Source organism: Camelina sativa, chromosome 5, assembly GCF_030686135.1.
Source record: "Camelina sativa cultivar CO46 ecotype springtype chromosome 5, ASM3068613v1".
Classification (NCBI taxonomy): domain Eukaryota; kingdom Viridiplantae; phylum Streptophyta; class Magnoliopsida; order Brassicales; family Brassicaceae; genus Camelina; species Camelina sativa.
In genome coordinates, this window is record NC_141884.1 from 1,788,417 (window position 1) to 1,804,633 (window position 16,217).

The 16,217-nt window shown below is 36.1% G+C and overlaps 4 protein-coding genes across 5 annotated transcripts; 1 reads left to right on the forward strand and 3 right to left on the reverse strand.

Annotated features, from left to right (window-relative positions):
- Positions 1-24: 24 nt before the first annotated feature.
- LOC104784885 (protoheme IX farnesyltransferase, mitochondrial) lies at positions 25-2,562 on the reverse strand. Of its 2 annotated transcripts, none has more exons than XM_010509983.2 (7): positions 2,044-2,562; positions 1,803-1,935; positions 1,548-1,685; positions 1,327-1,460; positions 1,007-1,132; positions 661-764; positions 25-568 (listed from the first exon to the last, which is right to left on the reverse strand). In XM_010509983.2, exons 1-7 carry the CDS (start codon positions 2,361-2,363, stop codon positions 231-233), a joined length of 1,293 nt encoding a protein of 430 aa, XP_010508285.2. In that variant the 5' UTR covers positions 2,364-2,562; the 3' UTR covers positions 25-230. The 2 variants fall into 2 exon arrangements, with proteins under 2 accessions (XP_010508285.2, XP_087369088.1); XM_087512962.1 differs by having other exon boundaries at positions 1,327-1,470.
- A 175-nt stretch (positions 2,563-2,737) lies between these two features.
- LOC104788770 (F-box/kelch-repeat protein At3g18720-like) lies at positions 2,738-4,340 on the forward strand. The gene is made up of 2 exons (XM_010514552.2): positions 2,738-2,831; positions 3,208-4,340. Exons 1-2 carry the CDS (start codon positions 2,738-2,740, stop codon positions 4,221-4,223), a joined length of 1,110 nt encoding a protein of 369 aa, XP_010512854.2. The 3' UTR covers positions 4,224-4,340.
- Positions 4,307-7,244, reverse strand: LOC104784886 (protein BCCIP homolog). The gene is made up of 10 exons (XM_010509984.3): positions 6,548-7,244; positions 6,271-6,454; positions 6,006-6,153; positions 5,836-5,918; positions 5,529-5,753; positions 5,207-5,416; positions 5,052-5,117; positions 4,866-4,958; positions 4,708-4,764; positions 4,307-4,609 (listed from the first exon to the last, which is right to left on the reverse strand). The coding sequence occupies exons 3-10, from the start codon at positions 6,151-6,153 to the stop codon at positions 4,517-4,519; spliced, it is 975 nt and encodes a 324-aa protein (XP_010508286.1). The 5' UTR covers positions 6,271-6,454; positions 6,548-7,244; the 3' UTR covers positions 4,307-4,516.
- On the reverse strand, positions 6,667-9,572 carry LOC104784887 (O-fucosyltransferase 20). Its single transcript, XM_010509985.3, has 4 exons — positions 8,340-9,572; positions 8,066-8,234; positions 7,595-7,968; positions 6,667-7,510 (listed from the first exon to the last, which is right to left on the reverse strand). The coding sequence occupies exons 1-4, from the start codon at positions 9,035-9,037 to the stop codon at positions 7,015-7,017; spliced, it is 1,737 nt and encodes a 578-aa protein (XP_010508287.1). The 5' UTR covers positions 9,038-9,572; the 3' UTR covers positions 6,667-7,014.
- Positions 9,573-16,217: the final 6,645 nt, after the last annotated feature.

A 16,217-nucleotide genomic window follows, 5' to 3' on the forward strand; every position in this document is an offset into this window, starting at 1 on the left:
ACCTAACACATAACAAGAGTCTCGTTTAACCAGAGAGTGTATATTGTTTCATATGAAACATAACTTTGGAAAAATACAATTAATGTATGTGGAGCAAAAAAACGTAAAATTTGTATGCGTTCTCCACTTCCTTATTAATAACCACAAAGATGTAAACTGAAAAACAAAAATCAGAATGTTCTTGACTTCTGTCTCCAAAAAAATTTGCAAGAGCTTGCTCAATGGTTTTATTATGGAGAATAGAAGGAAGGAGCTGGGAGGAAAGGGAACGGTGCAGCAGAAGCATAAGCCACTGGAGGTTGAGCCACACGTTTCTTTCGTCTAGGAGCTTTTACTTCTTTTGATAAACCGGCTTCTTCTTCTGCTACGAGTTGTTGTTGCTGATTATCATTAGAGACTCTGTGTAGAAGAAGACCAGACATGAAAACAGGTAGGAAGAGAAGACTCGCATGGAACATCTTCCTTGCTTTATGCATTGTCCGGTCTCGGTAGAATGAAAATGCTGTTGCAGCTATTGCTATTGTGAGAAGTGTTGATTCGAGGCAAAACCAACTTGAAGTTAATCCCCCTGTCACAAAAATTGAAGGAACACTAATAAATCAGAGACAGTAGTAGTAGTGCAGCCTTTGAACTAAAGAAAGATGAATCCACAAGACTCACAGTCATAGGCAATGAAACCGAGAGGGACCATGTAAAAGCAGTTCCTAAGAGCCACTGCTGCTATTCTCTTCCCTGACGGATCAAAGAGTGACAGCATCTTGTAACTGAAAACAAAGCAATATGACACAAAATCAAAACTTGGCTCTTGGTTGCTATGTTTTGTGAATGTTAATTTCTAAGCCGAAGAAACTTATTATCTAGCCACCAGAAAGTAGACTGTTGTGACGCTTTACACTTTCTATTATCTAGCACTATCTAGGACACTGAGATCATTCAACAGACCTTCAAAGATCATCATTACATGGGAGGAGACATTCTAATATTATATGAAACCATATGGTCTTACCCTCCAGCTGCATAATCATTGCGGCAGAGATGCGCAAGGGCCATAAAATGAGGGATCTGCCAAAAGTAAAGAGCAGCTGGAAGAATCATCGAATTGTATGAAATCTGACCAGAAGCTGCAGCCCACCTGAAAAAAATTCAAAGATAACTAAGCATAAATATGGCGAACTATGATTCCATTTTGAAGAAAAGCTATAAAAGCCTTACAAAACAGAAACTGCTTAAATAAATTTACTAAAACTCTCTCATAAACACTAAATAAACTCAGGAAAAAGCAAACATGAACTAAGTGAAATAAAGAGGAAAGGAAAAACAATTTACCCAAGCAATGGTGGTATGGCACCAACAACAGCCCCAACCCATGTATTGATAGGGTGAAGTTGCTTCAACGGAGTATAAACAAATGCATAAAGGACAAGATTGGCAGATGCAAGTCCAGCAGCCAACATATTAGTCTGCAATAACCTTGTCGTGGAAGCAAAAGATTAGATTCATAATCTCTCTAACTTGGAGTTATTAAAACATAAGAAACAAACATTCACCTTGCTAGCCAACAAACAAGCACCAGAAGCACCAGCAATAGTAGCCCATGCAACAGCGTGTGGAACACTAATACGTCCTGAAGGCAATGGCCGTAACATTGTTCTCTTCATCTTCGCATCATTGCTTATCTCAAAAATCTAATAAATGGATAACAAGCAAGCAAGGTCAACTACATGAACACAAAAATGACTCGAAATTTTCAACATTTCAATGGCTTGAGTACTGTAATAACAGCTTTGTCCCAAGATTATAACCTGATTCAAGGAATTAGCAGATGCAGCAATCATCATAGTTCCAGCACATGTGTAACAAAGCCCCGGGAAGCTAATTGCAGCATTTCCCGTACCAAGAATATAACCAGTACCAGAAGTCGCAACCACGAGCATACTACAAACATCAATCAAACAAAAATGAGGATTTTGAATCCAAAAAAAAATGGAAATTTCCAATTTTTACAAAATACCCATGAGAAACGAGAAAGTAAAACACATATACCTAAGTCGAGCTTTAGAAAGCTCCCAATAACAACGAGCGTAGTGATGCCCTAAACCAGCCACAGCCGCAACTCTAGACGAAATCTCACCGGTGGTAGCTGCGGCGGCGACAGTACCTGAGGCAAAAACTCGATTCGCATCGGATCTAACCCCAGTGATCCCTAACTTAGCAGTTGACTCTGACGGAAGCGGAGGCTCGGTGAAGCTATTAACGATACACAACTCGCGAGACCAAGGAATCAGTCTAGGGTTTGTCGGTAACGAAGAAGAAGAAACAGAGATCCTAGACGAGATACGAGAGACAACAGATCTTCGCCACATCTTACGAAACTAAACACGTTCAGTCGTCTGAAACCTTTCTTCTACGCGTTGAAGGAGATGGAGAGACACTTCTTCATCATATGAAATGAAGAGATTTTGATTTTTGGCTTCAGATAATCGAGTCACGGTGGCTCTTTCACTTTTTACAGGAAATGAAGATTAAATTAATTAGATATTATGTTTTATGGTCAATTCGAACATTATCAGAGAGTTCAGGGGTACTTGTATAAATAAATTAACATTATGGACCATAACAATTACTCGTTTTTCTGGGCTCAGGCCCATTTATAAGAACTCCATTAATTTTTTGCATGTCATACACAAAGGGACAAAACACATTACACTTTTTTTTAGTCCTCATCGAAACAGAAAATATGAGGCCGCGCCGTCGAACATACACGGCAGCAACTCCGCCGTCTTTGGTCACAGTGAAGCCCATAGTTGAAGCAGTTGCAGTTCCAGTGTCCGGTACAAAAAGAAGAAGAAGAAAGCTCCAATCGCGGTGTTTTTTTTTCTCTTTTGTTCCAATCAATATTAGGGTTTATTTTTTTAACATTAGATTCAAAAAAATTTTTTATTAGGGTTTATATATGTTCGTGTTCATATATATATATGCTGCTTACGTGAACATACCTAGAGTTGGTAGCTTTCACTATACCAACACACTCTTAGTTAGGGTTTGTTGGTAACATTAGATCCACTCTAGTTTTTCTTTAACTTACACCAGATTCTTCTTTCTTCTAATCCTCAGATGCACTGATGCAAAAAAAACTAAGGATGGATCGAAAAAGAAGAACAAGTGTGATATAGGAGGAGGATTGTGGGGGGGATCTAATACCCTTAGATATCCTGCGGAAGATACTGTCCGGCCTTGGATTAAAAGACAACATACAAGCTTCCGTTGTCTGCAAGGCATGGTGCGAAGCAGCTGTCTCTGTTCGCAAGTTTCAGCTTCTTCCTTCTCCTCTGCTTTTTAATTCACGATACTCAATGCATATTAAGGGGGACGCTATCCCTCGCCCATTACGGTTTCCAACATGTGAGCTCCGATTCCCGTTTCAAAGGGAGAAGTTACATTGTATGAGTCTCCATAACCCCGCTTTTTCAAAGGATTGTTGGGTGCTTTCGACTCTAGACCTGACACCACTTCTTCATAACCCGTTTACCCGTGAGACCTCCTTCTACTTACTACCCCGCACACGCAACTGCCGTTGGTTAGCCTTCTCAGCCGCTCCTACATCAGCTAGCTGTATGGTGATCTCGTACACCCAATTCCGCGCAACTGTTGTGATCGAAACTTGGCGGCCTGGTGAAACCGTATGGACTACGCACTCGTTTGAGAACCAGTTACCCTTTCGCAATTCGGGGAAATGTGTCTTCTCCGATGGCATGTTCTACTGTCTCAGTACCTGCGGCTATCTTGGGGTTTTCCACCCGTCTAAAGAAGCCACATGGAATGTTCTTCCACTGAAGAAACCATGTCCCGCCTTTGATGTTTTCGATTACTTTAACCCTGTTTTTCTGACGGAGCATCAAGGGGACATCTTTGTTATTTATACACACAGCGACAACAGCAACCCAACCGTGTTTAAACTAAATTCCAAACGCAACGAATGGCAAGAGAAGAAAGATCTTGGTGGCTTGACAATATTTACAAGTTTGCCTGCCTCTTTTGTAAGAGCTGGTCTCTCCACGGAGCATAGGAACAAAATATATCCATCGTGTATTGATGAATTTGAGCAATATGGCACGTACTACTCCCTCGGTGATCTCAAAAGCTCTGATCCCCCTCCAACACACCGAGTGTCTCGCCACCGCCTTTGGGTGGAGCCACCTCCCAACAACAACGTTCATTTGTGATGCCTTTCTTTATGTTTTGTAATTTATGCGTTACGAATAATATACTTGCTACTTTCACAATGGTGCTACGTGTAATAGTTTGATTTGGAGGTTTTAAAAATGAATTATCAGAATTCAGAAATAATGTTTTTGAGAATGTTTTACAAGACATTGTTTCCCAACAAAACAGAGCCTCACAGTTTTTGCAGGAGATACCCACAGTACAATGTTAACCAAATCAAAACTGGCGGGAATCGATACAACTGAATCTTTAACGAAGAAGAGGTAGAGGAAGAAGAAGATGTTCATCATTGTTAATCAATGAGAGAGTTCAACATCTGTCTGAATTTAGGAATCTTGTTTGCTTCCACGGCCATCACTAAACCCATCAGCTGATAATTCTTCATCTGTAAGAATCGCCGGTAAAACCAAAAAAAAATCACAAGACAGAAACAATTAAAATCAAAACTATGTGTATAAATAAGCCCGGAGAGATAAAACTTACTTCTTGAGAAGTAACGAGCTGTGAGCACATGGGGAAAGTGAAGGACCAAGAGCTAAGCTGCAAAATGCAATTTTTTCAACAAAATGTTTAGAGAATAACTAATTTTCCTTTACTACACACAACAAATCGAGTAAAATCATATGTCACGAATAAGTTACCTCGAGGAAAAGTTCATCTTCAGGCTTAAGAAATACTGTTTCTTCAATGTCTTCTTCACCACGGCGAGGTTTTCTCTGCTGAGGATTCTTCAGCTATATAACCAAGAAGACATATCACATGAGTACATCACTAATTCAAACAAGATAGCCAGACAAACCAAAGTCTTAAAAGAAACACAAAATTACCTTGTAAATCTTGGTGATTAGAAGATATGACTTAAAGCGGAATGATCTACGAAGCTCTCCTGTAGGCTATATAAACAGGAACAACTTCAAAACTGTTAAAATTTGTATTGCTCATAAGGAGTTACACTAAGAGTTAATATGAAAAAGACGGAAACCTCATCTTCAGTGGCCCAAGAGACTTCATCGAACAACCCATCATAAAGAGGAGGAAGAAGTTGTGGGGGAAGATTCATTACTCTTTGAGAAACCAATAAACCAACATCTTGTGCTTTTTTCTCCAAGAGCATTTCTAGATCCTTCGTTATATTCTTTTCAGAACACACTTTACGAAGGAATTCTTTTACCTCTCTAAAGCACTTATTGTCCTGAACAAAATCCAAACAAAAACATTTCAAGATTAGAGACTCACTCCAACAAAGCCTAAAAACCAAATCAACAATCTCCATGTAATACAGAGCGAACATTCAAGTGACTTGCCTTATATCTTGCCAAGTTAAGAGCAGTGACAACAGCAAATACTGACTCGTCCTCATCATCTGCAACTTTCACAACAGTTCCTACAGTTGTTTGTTCCAATATCAAATCAACAAAACTGCTCAAATCCCACTCCTTGTCATCGAGATAGTTCTGTAATAGGGTCTTAACACCATGAAAGTCTGTAGGTTTTGGATCAAAGAACTCAAAGTCTGCTTGCACATCTCCCTTCAAAGATCAACAAACATTGATAAATTAAATATCTTTCTCATCTACAAAACCAACAGAAGAACAAATTAACCCCTCTTACCTGAGAGTCTTCTTCATCAGACGAGTCCGAACATTGTTCGTCTTTCTCTTTTCTAGGTAACTTAGGGACCTTTTCCTTTTCATCTACAAAATTAGAATGATAGATATAACATCACTACAATTATACAATGGTTGTGAACAGAAAGGTCTCAACTATAATAGTTTACTCACCAAAAGAGATATCTTCAGAACATTGACAGTCTTCAGGATGAGGCAAATCACGTCTAGACGATGAAGCAAAAGCAAGTAACCGCATAAACGGTGAAAATGCTAAAGGCTGATGCTTTGCCAATCGTCTTCCTATTGGTCTTCGAGGCATCTATTTCAATTCAAAGCTAACAAAATTTCAGACTAATTCAACCAGAAAAAACGATTAAAGGTTCTTAATTTGAGTTCCTCTAATCAAAAACAAAAAAACCAGAAAAAGAAACCGTACCTGGAAAAGCTGATTCTCAACAGTACGCAAAAGCCAAATCCAACCCTTCTGAGATGCGAAGATTGTGATCAGACACGAACGATACAGAACCAGAAGCTTAAACCTCTCTGTCTCTCAAAACCCGAACAAGACTATTTTGACTTCAATCTATGAGCTTAGAGAAGACAAACCAAACGACGCCGTTCTGTATCAAAAAGAAACCCTAATTAAACGTCGTCGTTTAATCATCAAGCCTAACACAAAACAAAAAGCCCCTTAAGCGCTATTGTGTAATCACCTTTCGACCCATTCAATATGTTTGCAGTTTTGTAGCTCTAGTTGTAGTTTTGTGAAGATGTAAAGTGTAAACCTATATGGTTAGCTGAATTAATCAACAAAAAAAAAAAGATAAGCAAATATGATAAACTGTTGCTTTATTTATATAGAACAAGCAAGAACCGTATACAACTCTGTAATATATAATTACAGCCAAAATAAATCGAATCAAAGAATCATATCTTATAAGCCTCTCACTATTCTACTTCCCACGTATACCGTAAAAAAAAACATGTAACAGTTATTTACTCCCAAAGATTTGAAAAAAAAAATGACCGAACTAAAAGAATATCGAACGAACCACCACTATGAATCATCTTCCTCACTAAAGTTCCGGTGATCGGGAAAAAAATCGGTTGTCATCTGAATCTTCCAAGCCACCAACAATGTGACAATGACCAACCCCCCTGTAAGGCTTAAAGCATTGGATTACCGTTGTTGTTGTTGTTGTCTGTCTGAGCACATACACTCTGGAACAGGATGTTTTGTAACATCTTTACCAGCTTTGCTCATTCTCAACTCCGGCTGTCCTAACGATTCTCGATGAAGATCTTTCACAATCCTGTTAAAATCCGATTCTGGAAGCGACGAGTTCATGAAATAAGGAAGCATCTGTCTCTTATTTGGTGTGATGTATTTCTTGTGACCAGCGTAAGCTCGTTGCCCTTGTAACGCGTGTCCCATGTTCCCACCATGAGACGGTATGAAAACATCACTGTTCTCGCAGACAATGTAGTCGATTGCAGCCATAACCGAAGCTTTCTTGGCGAATGGTTCAAGCTCCCCTGGTAATGCAAGATCATGCTTGTTGTAAAACTGAGGGAACTCTTTAGTTAATGGCTCCAAAACCTCTTTCCCTCCTAGAGGTTCTCCTCCTGCCCAATAGATTCTCGCATCCTTTGGAGCTTCTAATGCTTTAAGCAGCCTGTGGAATCGCAATAACACTGTTAAATACAGAATTGTCTAACCATAAGCAAAAAGATTTTGTGGATTTTGGTTAGTATCATACCTTGTGACTTCTAGAGCAGTTAAAGGGCATAGACCAGCGAGTTTTCTCTGGTGATAAGTCATGTTTGATCTACCAGTAAGAAGCTCAGGATGACGTTCTCTTTCGCTGTTGACTATTTCATCGTACTCGGGAGTTAAACCAGGGAGACAACCAGTTCTAACCCAAACATCTTTCTCCATTCTTAGATGAAGTGAGAGATACTGTCCTTGGTTACGCATCCTTGAAGCTAGTTTGTTACCGAGTTCAAGAATCCTCGGAGAAAATCTCAGCGCTTGGAAAGCTACCTTGCATCGTAGTTTCTGTAGATCAGAAGGAAGGTCCTTGGAGAGTCTTGAATCGAGACCACGGAGAAGTAGAACTCTTTCTCTGTTAATCTGTTGAAACAGAGGAAAGAAACACTATTATTAGCTCAATATAGTCAAACAAACACATACAAATCCAATTAGAGATTGTTTTTGTAAGAGATCTTACTCGCTTGAGGTAATGAGCACGGATCCATTGAGGAGAAGCGTGAAGTGGAGTTCTCTTCTCTTCCACAGGTCTCGTCATTACATGAGTAGAAGGTAAAGACGAAACTATATGGACATCATCAGCTAACACATTCTTGAAATGCTCCAAATCGAATATATCCGCAAATTCACTAACATTGCAACAAACAAAACAAGACAATTAGATCAACAAACAACTTCACATTATCATAACCTCTTGTTTCAGAAGTAATGAGTTTTTTATTAAAGTATTATACCTTTCGTCTCCCCAGATGACATTGACCTGCAAAACAGGAACAACAAGAGAAGCACCAAGGATCCTAGCGATGACAACAGCATCAACAATCTGATTCCTTTGCTGATTCATCCCACCAGAGACAACAACAAGAAGATACTTCCATCTGTTCTTCAAAATCGAATTGCTATCTTTTCTATACTGACTTGTAAATCCCAAACACGGCTTAAACCCTAACCCATCAGGTTGTTTCCAGAAATCACCTTCCTCCGTTAACAAAGTCTTGTTCTTTCCACCGTCTGGTTGAGTAATCTCACTCGAATTCGAATACCCAGAAGACGAATTCGATTTTGGAACCAAACCCAGATGAGATTCATCAGCTCGTTGCTCACCGTCGAAGCTTAATGGTTGTTGATTAGTGGAACAAGGGTAACGTGAGAAAGGGAGAGAGATTGGGTCAACGTTGAATCCGAGTTTCAACATACCAAAGAGTGAGAAGAGAAAGAGAGTAAAGAACCAGATCCTAGGGTTTCTGTAAGAGAAGAAGCTGAATCTGTTGGTGTTGCTGCTTCTTGATGATGATGATTTCTTGGGAGAAACAAGAAGGGATTGTAAAGAGGATGAAGATAATGAGTTTATGATCTGAGAAGGGACTGAGATGTACGAAACATTCTTCTTATTGTTGTTGTTGTTGCTGTTATTATTTTTCGATAACGCCATTGAAGAAAGAAAGAAAGAAAAAAACAGAGTCTTTTGAAGAAATCTTGTGATTTGGGTTTTGAAAAGGTTTAAAGTTGAGAAATTTGCAATGTTGATCGGGTCACAGAGCTACGCCGATGAATTAGGGAGAGAGACAAAAAAGAAACGTGTGAGAGAGAAAGATATGGGCGGCGGGAACGCGAAGTCTGATCAAAGTCTGCAACCGCGTTCTTAAAGGAAGAGAGAGAGAAAGAAACAGAGAAGAAGAAGATACCACATGGCAGTTTTTATTTTGAATTTGTTTAACTGTTTTACTTAATTAAAAAAATAATTAAATTGTTTTGACTGTGATTAGCAAATGTGTGTATGAAGATTAAAAAAAAAAACTGCGATTAATAGGATTTTAAATGCGTTTTTTATTCTTTTTATTTTATGTGTTATATAAAGGGAAATAATAGAGATATTGGAAGTTTTTGGTAGGTCCTTTAAGTTTTGAAAATTCATATGAATAATGAGCTATTCTGGATAAATTAAATAGGGGTTTTAATGGCATATCAATATTTATAGGAAAATAAAATAAATGTATATAAAATGTGTTCTATATGTGCTTTACAAGTATCTACGAGTTTTTAGGATAGTGACCAAATGCGAATGATAATACAGAATGGAAACACAAAAATGTGTATTATCCTTTGCGTACACCAACAACGATGACAGTGTCTTGTTGCGATACGGCCAGCTGTTTATTTTCCATCATTCGAAGAACAAAAGGTATATAAAGCTCAGACGACAGCCTGTGTAATATATACACTTCTCCTAATACACGACCTATGCGGCTATACATAAACAATTCATTTAAAATTTATACTATAAAAGGAAATAGAAATATACTTCTTTTGGCTCCCCGAATATATACCCTTAATGAAAATGATTAGCTAGTAGTAAATTATCTAAGTTTGGTAAACAACTGAGTTATCTATCTATAAGTGGAGTTATCGCTAAACACGTAAGAATGAGATAAGATTTTTTACTTCACAAAAATGGATTTATTGCGACATCTTACAAACAAAGTAAGCTAAATAAATGCTATAGGGACAACATGTTGTTATTAAGGTAATCTTAATTTATAAGTTGTTTTTAAAAAAAGGAAATTGTTGGATTACTTTACAAGTCATATCCAACTCTTTATCAAAGTAGATGCCAGCTGGAATCCACTTGACACATCGGTATTCTCGTCCACGTCGGATAAACTAAACGTCTTAGCATCTGACACGTGTATATCTGCGCCACTCGCACATCTCAAGACGAGACTAGTCGATGGAGTATCCATATAATATGGAAAAATTAAAGTGTGACTTTTTCACTGTCCAATATTCTTATTAACCAAAAAAACATAGAGATTGATGCGAATTATTTTTGTTTTCGTGAATATATTCGTTAAAAAAAAAAAAAACAATACTATACTTTAACTTAATCCTCCATTGTTCTAGAGCATATGTATATATGATATCTTACGCTGAGTGGGCAATTTAAAATGATATCAGAAATTCAGAAGCACTTCAACTAGTTTTTTCAGCATCTCAAGAAGTAGTTTTTAAGATAAACGGTAAAAGAAGAATATATAATAGTTCGTGTAATTAATTCCTTTAAGCAATATCAAATTTTATTTTAATTTTTTTTCTTTTCAAAATGCGAGTAAATTGATTGTTTTACCTCAGTTACACTATATATGGTATAATGGACAAATTTGTACGCAACTATACTTTTGAAAGTGGAACAAAACAAATACTCTAATTAAACAGATGACTAAAAACGTGGTTGTTGCGTTTGTACCGAATTACATCCTCATTACACATCCTAAAGACTTAAAAAGTGTTAAAAGTCTTTTCTCTTTACAAAGAAAAACAAACGAGTCCAGAGTTTTTTTCTTTTTAATATTCTATATATTAGCAACTTGTGAACATCATATGATGTAGAAGTTTGAAGAGTTCAAGGATACAATAGTATTATTATTATGTATTACGTGTGGACTTGAATATTCTGGTTTGGTTACTGAAAACGAAATTTAATTAACTAGTAGTATTACTTATTAGATGGCTTATCATCATCGTTAGGCCTTGCTAGATCTGTCTGTCCTCAGTGTCTGACTATCCCATTTTATTATATCTATGATTAAGTACTGCTTAAAAAACTAATTAAGTGTATACGTACGTCAATATAAAGCCAATTATAACAATACACACTTTCAGACGCTGACCAAGTTAATAATAACAATTCTCATGCTTCTTCTATACAAAATATACAATAATGTAAAATCTTTAATGTAACCAATTAGACCAGCTAGTAATGTAGTCATGGAGATAGAGGATGTAATTAATCTTAGTATCTCATATTTGGGTGTGGTAATGTAGTGTCAACTGTGAAGTAATGCAACGATATACGAACTATCGTTGATATTTTTCGATTTATAAATATAAAAAATTTTAAAAGTACAGACAGTACTGATAATATATTTGAAAATATATTTTTATTATTGAAATTATATATTAACTAAAAGTAAACATATTATGATTAAAAACTTATAGATCAAATTCAGAAAAGACAAAATTTGTATGGTTATATGAGATACTAGTTTCCGAAACGAATATATATATTTTGTATCAGTTCACATAATAATTATATATTAATTGGGTCTTATATGAAACTTTGGATGCTCAAACTTGGTATTTATTAGAACAATATAAACAAGGGAATGAAAACAAAACAACCAATAATATGATCAATAATATAATTTATTTGTTTAGTATTTGGGTGGTGATGTGAGAGATGAAGACGAATTCTTACTTCATGCTTCTTTCGTCCTTATCCAAATGACATTATTCGAAGTTGATGAAAAAAAAGAATAGGCGTATTCACAAAATATTACGATTATAAATTATTCGTCGGAATTGTAGGGAACCATCAGAATAGTGGATTTTAGAATGTCATCACGTTGCACCATTTCCTCGGCTCTGACTTGCAACAAAATGCGAATCTTACCGTAAGATTATAAAGCATAATATTCAATCGTTATGTTGATTGTTTAATCTCAATTTCATGTGCTGCTGTGTTATTAGATCTGCCCTCACGTTCCGCTTTTACCGTTTTTAAATCCAATAAATACACAGAGAAAATTTTATTTTATTATTTTGTACATCTTATAATTAAAAGAGAAGTACAAATAAAAAAATGTCCAAAATGTCTAGCCTATTTACTAAAATTGCCACTGAATTAAGTATTAAGGAGAGCCTTAATTAAAATTAGCCAGAGTAATTTGGTCTAAATAAAAATAATAAAATATAATCGCAGATCCAATTAAGGTCCGCGTGTTTTTACTAAACTCGACCCAGTTGTATCGGATCTCAGTTTATTGGACTCTGTTTTATGCTTCAATCGTTTGTTGGCCCTTTAATTATTTATTGGACTCTGTTTTTGATCCGTATTGGGCTCCTGCGAAACATAACAATCAAATCACCTAAAAATTAGATTGTAATTTTCCTAATATCACGTAATTTGCAAATTAAATGCCATAAAGTTAGCTACCAATAGCTAACATACATACCAAAAAACTACTTCTTAAAACGTCACTAATATCGCATAATAGTTTTTAAAACAGCATAAATATAAATTGCAAAATCATAACTAATAACCATATTTACTCAAAACTCATCCCTAAATAAAAGCATCTTTCACGATTATTACCAAAAAAGCTTCAACTATTAGCAATCATAATTGTATTCTTATGATCAAATCTTCAAAATATTCGATAAATAATTGCCATCCAAGATTTGCACCATACAAGCCATTTGATACTCTAGGTTTAGCTAATATATTATAAATAGACTAATATTATACCTCATTACTCAACCAAACACCATCTTCATTCTTTCAAGATCAATGGCGCAAGCAGTTACTTTTCTTAATGATGTCAAGCCGTAAAAGACGTCGTGGCGAGTGCAAGTTCCGAATCCTGCACACCTGGAAAACATACACAACACAACCAGGTTTGGTGAGACTTGACGTGATCCTCGCTGATAAACAAGTAAGCTACAATCTAATTTATCCAACAACAAACGTATGATTTGATATCGTAACTAACCTCGCTAATAACTTCATACTTTCGTAGGGAACAAATATATATAATTCTATCAAGAAGGATTGTATTATTCCTTTTCAAAGGCATATGGATCCAGGAGAATGGAGAAGCGTTCAAAACTTTTGACTGGCATCAATTTAGACCAGTTGCTCATGTTAACAAAATGGGTTTCTTGACTCAAACCATTGTAACGAAGATCGATCCTCTGTCTGATGACCCCCACCTAACTCTTACTACTTTCAAAGATGTTTTGACTGGGGTTCTTACATAATGCAAACATGTTAATCGGTAAAGAATCTTCTTATACATCTTATTTGCTTTTTTTAATAATCGTTTATTAACTTATTCAAAACTCTACCGTGTAGACATTGTGGGACAAGTTGTCAATGTTAGTTAGATAGAAACAATCGACGTCAATAATACGCCAAGATTGACTTCCAACTACGAGATGAATTGTAAGTTAAATACCACTATTCAAAACTCATGTAAGTTATTATTTTATCATTTAGTTTTAAAGACATCTTAAAGTAATGAAAGGCTACCTGTTACCATGTACTTTGTGGGGCTCCTTTGCGGAGCAGAATGATGCATGTGAAAATGCTGCTGGTGAGATGGTGATATGTTTAGTCTCTAAAATCAAGACCTACGAAGGACTCTCTTCCAGATATACGGAGCATAGCCAACTCTTTTAATACATCGCTGGTTGTCATCAATTAAGCCAAAGTTTATAGATGGCAGTGAAAGACAAATAGATCGCGAGTTTCCACAGCGACGGTTGGAGGTTAATTAAAGACATCGAATTAGCCATCGGTGGAGTGAACGAGTGAAATTGAAAGGAAAATGAATTTCAGCGAAATTAGAATTCTAAAAGAATGTAATCTTAATGGGCTGCACATTAAATTAAATGGTTATATACGTGGGTCAATATCGCTTCCTATATCATACTAGAACAAATTTGGTAATGATTTGAATACAAAAATTAAACTTTACCTGTAATATCAATGGCAGATGAACATTATTATTTTAGAAACTTTGCTTTCGTTATTTAAAAAATTGGGGATGTAATGAAAATTGAAAAACATTTTGTTGGGATATATTATTATTACCCTTTTTTAAGAACAAATGTTGCATAGGATTGTTAAATTCACTTTTTAAGCCTATTAGTATAACCAAAGCTTACGGGTGGATGTGAGTACGAGTCTAAAATAATCAATTTGGAAAATAGATTTAGAAATATGGGTTTTATAAAGCATAAAGTTTTATAAAAAAAATTCCGCTCTTTTTAGAATATATGTATTGATTACTTTAAATATATATTTCGCAAGACATACTGCAAAACCAAATTTAGAAAAAAAAAACCGATTAAGTAAAATGTATGTGTGTCTTGCGAACTCAACCGAGGCAGATACATGCATATTATTTACTCAGATTTTATAAGACGGTTTTTGCGGGTTTAAAATTTTTATATCCATTGCGAGACTAACGGAATAAATAAATTAAAATTCCATATCACACTACTAATTTATAATTACAAAACTACAACAATATATTACATAATTTATACATATTATAATAAAAAGAAGTAACGTTTATATATTAAACTCTACATACTTTAAAATCTTTTTAAAAATATATTACTATACCATTTTAGCTCCTTAGTCAAGCTACATATATATATGTCTAAATATATATATTTTTACATTCTTATACATACAATTTCTACTTAATTAGTATCTAAATTTTTAAAACATAATTACAATTTGTCCCGCAGTGTACCGCGGGTTCAAACCTAGTAGAAAAATAAAATAAGTGTTATTTCGAGTCCCCATTATACTGAACAGAATTTATTGATCAAGAATAATAAAATATTCTCGAAGTATTTATGGATGGAATTATTCTCAGTTAACGTTATATGTACAAGAATAATAATATCAAGAAGACAAGAACTTGCTCAATAATTTTGAGAATTTTATCATCCATTTTTGACGGCAATGAATTTGGACCTACGTGCATCAAAATACAGGATAACCGATATGATGTAACTCAGGTGAAATTTATAATATGGAATCATTAATGTAAGTTGTAACGTTACATAGACATGAATGCTTATAGTGTTACATGTACCAAAATGAATTTTGCCGAATCGAACCAAATTTTAAATATTTGAGTAGTATCAAACTAATTCTCTATATCATTTTTGAGCATTAGTTTGATGATTTGATGATAGGAAGAAAAAAACCTACAATCATATCCTCAATTTTTGGAAACTATAACACGAATTGAATGAACCGAATCAAACGAAAACTTAAATATATGTTATTACTTTTAAAATACTTTTAATAAACGACTATTAGCAGAAAGTTTGCCCTAGAGTTTTTCTCTCAGGCACGAAAACCAAGGAGCCGCTACTTCCACAAGATGAGCTTCTTCCACCAGCGACGTTTCTCCGGCAATCTCCTTTCCTGATCTGTTTCGCTTTGCTAAGGTGAGATCTCTCAGGTGGTTCTCTTATCCGGTGACGTAATTGTTTTCCGGCGAGATTCTTCACACGACGAGATAACTTCTTCCTTGATTCTGTCGATTTCGAGCCACTCTCGCTGCTTACCGATGTCTTCGGTCGATTTCCTCCGCTTGAGGCCCCCTCGTGCACCACCGCCGGAGCCTCTTTCTCCGCCGACTCCACCGGAACCACCGGATCCACCGGACCCTCAGATCTGCTTCTCCTTTGGTGAATCTCTTGTCCAACCGCTGAATCTCTCCTCCTTCAGAGCGTGTGACTTGTTCATCGTCCCTCTCTCCTCCACACCGGGCTTTCCGTCGCCGACTGATGCCCTCACCTTACTTCACCAGATGTTCCCTCAGGTATGCTCTTACTCGCCCTCTAAACCTTCTTCTAAGTCGGGAAGGTCATGGATGTTGGTTGAGTTTGCGGCTCTGTTTTTGTGGTATTTGGATGAAGTTATGGACTTAGATACTGTTGTGTCTACTTTAATGCTCTCTTGCATTAACCTTATTGCTTTGATGCGATCATTTACCGCAGTATGCGGATCCTATCTCGATTTGGCT

Excerpts from the sequence above, each read along its gene's own strand:
- LOC104784886 (XM_010509984.3), bottom strand. The coding sequence starts at position 6,153 with ATGCCTCGAAGACCAATAGGAAGACGATTGGCAAAGCATCAGCCTTTA. Across the intron at positions 5,118-5,206 it reads CTTGGGCCACTGAAGATGAG|CCTACAGGAGAGCTTCGTAG; the intron begins GTTTCCGTCTTT and ends CTGTTTATATAG. Across the intron at positions 4,610-4,707 it reads AGCTCGTTACTTCTCAAGAA|ATGAAGAATTATCAGCTGAT; the intron begins GTAAGTTTTATC and ends CGATTCTTACAG.
- LOC104784887 (XM_010509985.3), bottom strand. The coding sequence starts at position 9,037 with ATGGCGTTATCGAAAAATAATAACAGCAACAACAACAACAATAAGAAG. Across the intron at positions 8,235-8,339 it reads GTCATCTGGGGAGACGAAAG|TGAATTTGCGGATATATTCG; the intron begins GTATAATACTTT and ends TTGCAATGTTAG. Across the intron at positions 7,511-7,594 it reads ACTGCTCTAGAAGTCACAAG|GCTGCTTAAAGCATTAGAAG; the intron begins GTATGATACTAA and ends GCGATTCCACAG.
- LOC104784885 (XM_010509983.2), bottom strand. The coding sequence starts at position 2,363 with ATGTGGCGAAGATCTGTTGTCTCTCGTATCTCGTCTAGGATCTCTGTT. Across the intron at positions 1,936-2,043 it reads CTTTCTAAAGCTCGACTTAG|TATGCTCGTGGTTGCGACTT; the intron begins GTATATGTGTTT and ends TGATGTTTGTAG. Across the intron at positions 765-1,006 it reads AATGATTATGCAGCTGGAGG|TTACAAGATGCTGTCACTCT; the intron begins GTAAGACCATAT and ends CTTTGTTTTCAG.
- LOC104788770 (XM_010514552.2), top strand. The coding sequence starts at position 2,738 with ATGAGGCCGCGCCGTCGAACATACACGGCAGCAACTCCGCCGTCTTTG. Across the intron at positions 2,832-3,207 it reads AGTTGCAGTTCCAGTGTCCG|ATATCCTGCGGAAGATACTG; the intron begins GTACAAAAAGAA and ends TAATACCCTTAG.